The sequence below is a fragment of the Peromyscus leucopus genome, chromosome 3 (assembly GCF_004664715.2).
Source record: "Peromyscus leucopus breed LL Stock chromosome 3, UCI_PerLeu_2.1, whole genome shotgun sequence".
Lineage (NCBI taxonomy): Eukaryota > Metazoa > Chordata > Mammalia > Rodentia > Cricetidae > Peromyscus > Peromyscus leucopus.
Genome location: NC_051065.1, coordinates 84,789,327 through 84,795,326, shown reverse-complemented (window position 1 = coordinate 84,795,326; position 6,000 = coordinate 84,789,327). Strand labels below are relative to the sequence as shown.

The 6,000-nt window shown below is 40.1% G+C and overlaps 1 gene segment (V, D, J or C); it reads right to left on the bottom strand.

Moving 5' to 3' along the window:
- Positions 1-1,547: 1,547 nt before the first annotated feature.
- Positions 1,548-6,000, bottom strand: part of LOC114686284 — a 53,479-nt gene continuing 49,026 nt past the window's right edge. The window contains 1 exon segment of the V gene segment in view: positions 1,548-1,870. Coding sequence covers positions 1,548-1,870 — 323 coding nt within the window.

The window sequence follows — 6,000 nt, the reverse complement described above, 5'->3', positions numbered from 1 at the left end:
TAGTAAAAATTCCTCAGTGTGAATACCTTATTATTTATAAATTTGAATGCAAAGACTTGTATCCTGTTGTTAAGTCTAGTAAATTTATTGTAGACAAATTTCCATTTTTTCCTGTACAAAATTTTCTCACCTATGAATAATGATAGTTTCCCTCTTGCTTTCTTGTATTTCTTCTTTGCTGTTAAGGCTTCACATTGTCATGGCATGAATACCTTCAAAGTTATCCATTCAAATATGTCTGATTAAAATATCCAGAAATGACAGAGAAAATATTGTCAGCAAATTGTTCTTCAGAAACAAGATAGCAAAATAGATAAGAAGGGCTAAAAGTGAAGAGTGAGCAGGGCAGCTGTGGTTCAGAAAGGAAGCAACTGTAACAGAGGTAAACAACATTCATGTGGAAGTTTGTTTTTTTTTTTTCATGTTTAATCACTTTGGAATATTCTTGACCATACTGATAACAATGATAGACTGTAGTATCTTCAAGTTCCAGGCTACTGATTGTGAAGGTGAAAGCTATATCAGACCCACAACCACAGAAGCAGGCTAGGACTTCATTGACCTTGTGTTGCATCTTTGATGAGGAAACTAAGAGCATGGACAGGATTTTTGAGGTACCATGGCAAGTAGCTGCTGACACTCTGAGTGGCCCTGCAGGTGACAGTGGTTCTTTCTCCAACACAGAGAGAATGATGCATGTAAATAAAGCTTATCTGCTGTCTGAGATTGGAAATAAAACAGAAAAGTCACCATTGAAATCTAGATCACTTGTTGTACTGCACAAAAAGGCTCAGTGATTTACATTGGGATTTAGATTCTGTGCTAGCAAAGCTGAGTTAGAATGATGATGAACTCAACACTGAGTTTACATAAACTTGTAGAACAGTCAAAATTTGCCCTTACCTGGGATACAGAATAACTGGAGACAGATGAGTTGAGCTGGACTTTTCTTGGTTCAGTATGAGTTCTACCAGAGGCAGAGCTTCCACATGACTTCTTATCTTTTTAAAGGATGGCAATAAAAAGGTAAAAACAACCAGGGGACACTTCACTGTACCTTGGCCTGCCATGAGTGAAATGAACTAGGAAGGTGCTCTTAGCTGCATTAATAATCTCTTTAAGTTCTTTCAGGTTTTAGGTAGAAATTCCTGTCACCACCACATCTGAGTTTCCCTACTCAGAAACTGCTTTTCTACATTTAAATAAAATGTGTGCTGGAATGTTCACAGGAGTTTCCATTGTTATGTATGGGTTCCAACGAGTGATACAAATTCAGACTCCTCACAGGGAATGACTGTGTCCTTGGTTAATGTAGAAAACACTTTAGTACTCTAGTGCCAGAGATTAATGTAAAGAAAAATAGTTACAGTAAAGAGAGGACAGTTAACCTCTCTTTATTCTACAAAATCGCAACACATTTACAAAAACTAATGTCTCTGTGAGCTTTGCTAAAAATCCTATGACATATGAGAAAATGGTTCCAGTGAGTGACTCATGAGGACTAACAGTTGGGGCAGCCAGCCTCTCACTTCTGCTTCCACTGAGGTTTATGTTATGACTTGTATCACTGTGGGAGGAAGCTCATCATACTGTAGACAGTAATAAGTTGCAATGTCTTCAGACTCCAGGCTGCTGATGGTGAGAGAAAAATCTGTCCCAGACCCACTGCCACTGAACCTCGATGGGACCCCATCTTCCAAGTTGGATGCTCTGTAGATCAGGAGCTGAGGAGCTTTCCCTGGTTTCTGCTGGTACCAGCTTAAATAATTGCTAATGCCCTGACTGGCCTTGCAAGTGATGGTGACCCTGTCTCCCAGAGATGCAGACAAGGAGGATGGAGACTGGGTCATCTGGATGTCACATCTGGCACCTAGGAATGGAGACATAATAAATAGCCACATAGTTAAGTGTAATTAAAAAAAAGACTACCCCCAAATTTCTGTCAACAACAATTACAGTATAACAGCAAAAATTCTCATTATATTTGTTTTTTACCTGGTAACCAGAGCAGCAGGAGCCCAAGGAGCTGAGCAGGGGCCCTCATGTCCATGCTGAGTCCTGACTGCAGTGACAACTGTACAGGGTGTGACTGGTATATGAAGAAGTCCTCAAGGATGTGCAGTGAGTGCATGCAAATCATTGGGAACCAGTTAGGGCAGGGCACAGCTGCAAGGCTTGCTCATCTCAGCAACTGAACACAAATCCTGTGTCCCCAGATGCCCGAGGTCATACCACACATATGCCCACAGAGACTCTATTTCTTTTTTAAAGTTTTAAAATTATAGGTGACATTTTGTAAGTTATTTGAAAATTTCTACTATACCTAAGCTCTATTTTAAATAATATATTTCAAAGATATACTAGAGGTAATATAAACAAATATCTGACTGCCAAGGAATATGCAACAAAGAAGGGACTATTAAATCTTCAACTCATTAAATAATTCTTATAGATTAAAAAAAAAAACTAAGGCTGGGTGGTAGTGGTGCATGACTTTAATCCCAGCACTTGAGAGGCAAAAGCAAGTGGATATGAGTACAAGGATAGCCTGTACTGCAGAGTGAGTTCCAGGACAACCAGAGGTAGTAAACCCCATCTAGCAAAGCCAAACAAACAAACAAACAAACAAAAACAAAACAAAACAACTCTGTGCTCTCCCTTAAAAGTGTTTGTGTTTTTTGAGTAATCATTTTTTAAATTAAAATAATAATTTACAAAACCTCTTTTAGTGAATTGAATTAGCAGACTTAACCACACTTACTACAGTATAAAGAGAAGTACACAGTATGTGCACATTTAGCACTTTGATCCCAACAACTTGTGTTACTTGAACTTCTGACTCCAAGTGAACATGAAAGTACTTTCATACTCCCCAGATTTATATGGATTTCACCCTTTTCTCAGTTTAGGATCCTCCATATTTGGCCACTTTTCTGTCATTTGCCTCTGTTTCCAGAATTCCTCAGCATGGACTGACTAGTAACAACAGACGTAAATACCACAACAGAAAACATTACTACTCAGTACATGTCTCCCCTATGTTTCACTGCTATGTCTTGAGCAGTAACTGGAGACATCATCATGATTCAGGAATAGCCAGTCTGCATGTGTGTCTCAGTCTCCGAACTACAGGCTAGATTACAATACACCAGGAATTTAAGCGTTTCACTAAGTTTATGCTAGGTGATACTTCCAATAGTTGCTAATATTCTGATTGGCTAGCAAATGATGGTGACTCTGTGATGCAGACACAGTGGATGGAACTGGGTCCATATGGCACCTAGGATTGGATACGTAATAAATTTCAACAAAATTAAGCACAGTGAACAAGGACTTTCCAAGTGAACCTGGCAACATTGATCACAGTGTCACATTTAATTTCCTATAGTAGTCCTTGGGAATTAAGAGGGAGTTATCATGATCATGCCATGTTCTGTCTGGGCCAACACTTACCCATTGTGTTACCAGCCAATCAATTAGTCCTTGTAACAGTGGACTGTGCTTTGGACACATGCCAAAGAGCAGAATATCATCAGATCTAGGTAAAGCTGCAGAATTGTTTATCGTCTCAATAACTCAGTGCAGGCTTGTGCCCTAAGTGTCACAGGCTAGACCAGGACAATCCAAATTTGTCTCCAGAGGATGTATTTCTTCTATAAAGGTTCTACTCTACTAGAGACATTTTTGAGACTATTTTCTAAATTTGTAGGGAACATAGCACTAGTTGACACAATATTTAATTGTTAACAATAAATAAGGAGAATATTTTCAGTGGAATTACAGGAGATCACAGGCTACTAAATCATTAACTCACTCTTTCAGATTTTTTTTCATTTTAGGAAGATAAAAACTAGTACTACATTGTTGTATTGTGGAAGATTTTACAGGTAATACAACCTTTTTGGCTTTTTATTATTTATTTTACATCCCAATCACTGCTTCAACTCCCTCCTCTCCCTCATGTCCCCTCTCTTCTGACTTCCCCCTCCATGCCTCTTTCATTTTTTATTTATTTTATAAATTATACATACCAACCACAGATCCACCTCTCATCCCTCCTCCTGCCCCTCCCAACTCCCGCCTTCCTCCCCTACCCTTCATTCCCTCCTCCAACAAGATAAGTTCTCCCATGGGGGAAGTCAAGCCTGGAACATTCAGCCAAGGCAGGACCAAGCCACTCCCTGCTTTATCAGGGGTGAGCAAGGTGTTCAAACATAGGTAATGGGATCCAGAAAGCCTGCTCATGCACTAGGGATAGATCCTGATCATATTGCCTGGGACCCCTCAAACAGATCTAGCTACACAACTGTCTCCCATATGTAGAGGGTCTAGCCCAGTCCCATGTAGGTTCCACAGCTATTGGTCTCAAGCGCATGAGTTCTTTTGAGCTTGGTTCAGTTGCCTCTGTGAATTTCCCCATCATGTTTTTGCCCCACCCAAACAACCCCCTTGCTCATACCCTCTTCCCTTTCTTTGACTGGACCACCAGAGCTTGGGCTGGTGTGTGGTTGTGGATCTCCACATCTGCTCCATCAGTTACTGGATGAAGGCTCTATGGTGACAGGGTATTCACCAATCTGATTACCAGGGTAGGCACCAGTTCAGGCACCCTCACTATTGTTGCTAGTAGTCTAATCTGGGGTCATCCTTGTGGATTTCTGGGAATTTCCCTAGCACCAGGTTTCTCCCTTACCCCATAATGTCTCCCTCTATCAAGGTATCTCATTGCTTTCCCACTCTGTTCTTCCCCTTGCTCAACCATCATGTTCCCTCATGTTCTTATTCCCCATCCCCTAACCTCTATTCCGCCCCCCCCAAGTCCCCAGTTTACTCATTGGGATATCCTCTGTTTCGCTTTCCCAAGGTGATCCTTATTATTTCTCTTAGGGTCCTCCCTGTTAGCTAACCTCTCTGGAGCTATGGGTTGTAGTCTGATTATCCTTTGCTTTACATCTAGTATCCACTTATGAGTGAGCACATACCATACTTGTCTTTCTGAGTCTGGTTTACCTCACTCTGGATGATATTTTCTAGTTCCATCCATTTGCCTGAAAACCTCATGATGTCACTGTTTTTTACAGCTGAGTAATTCTCTATTGTGTATATATACTACATTTTCTTTATCCATTCTTCAGTTGAGGGTCGTCTAGGTTGTTTTCAGGCTCTGGTTATTATGAATAATGCTGCTATGAACATAGTTGAGCAAATGTCCTTGTGGTATACTTGAGCATCCCTTGGGTATATGACCAAGAGTGGTATAGCTCTGTCTTGAGGTAGATTGCTTCCCAATTTTCTGAGAAACCACCATACTGCTTTCCAAAGTGGCTGTACAAGTTTGCACTCCCACCAACAGTGGAGGAGTATTCCCATTGTTGCACATCCTCTCCAACATAAGTTGGCATCAGTGATTTGATCTTAGCCATTCTGATAGGTGTAAGATGGTATCTCAGAGTCATTTTGATTTGCTTTTCCCTGATGACTAAGGGAAATTACTTAAATGTCTTTAGGCCATTTGAGATTCATCTGTTGAGAATTTTTTATTACAATTGTTTGGTCTTTTGCGGTCTAGTTTCTTTAGTTCTTTATATATTTTGGAGATTAGCCCTCTGTCAGATGAGGTGAAGATCTTTTCCCATTCTGTAGGCTGTCAATTAGTCTTATTTACTATGTACTTTGCCTTACAGAAGCTTCTCAGTTTCAAGAGGTCCCATATCTTAATTGTTGCTCTCAGTATCTGTTCTACTGGTGTTATATTTAGGAAGTGATCTTGGGTGCCAATGCATTCTAAGATATTTCCTACTTTCTCCTCTTTTAGGTTCAATGTAGCTGAATTTATGTTGAGGTCTTTGAGCCACTTGGATTTGAGTTTTGTGTATGGTGATAGTTACTGATCTATTTTCAGTCTTCTACATGTTGACATCCAATTATGCCAGCACCATTTATTGAAGATGCTTTCTTTTTCTCCATTGTACAGTTTTGCTAACCCATTTTTAATTGGAA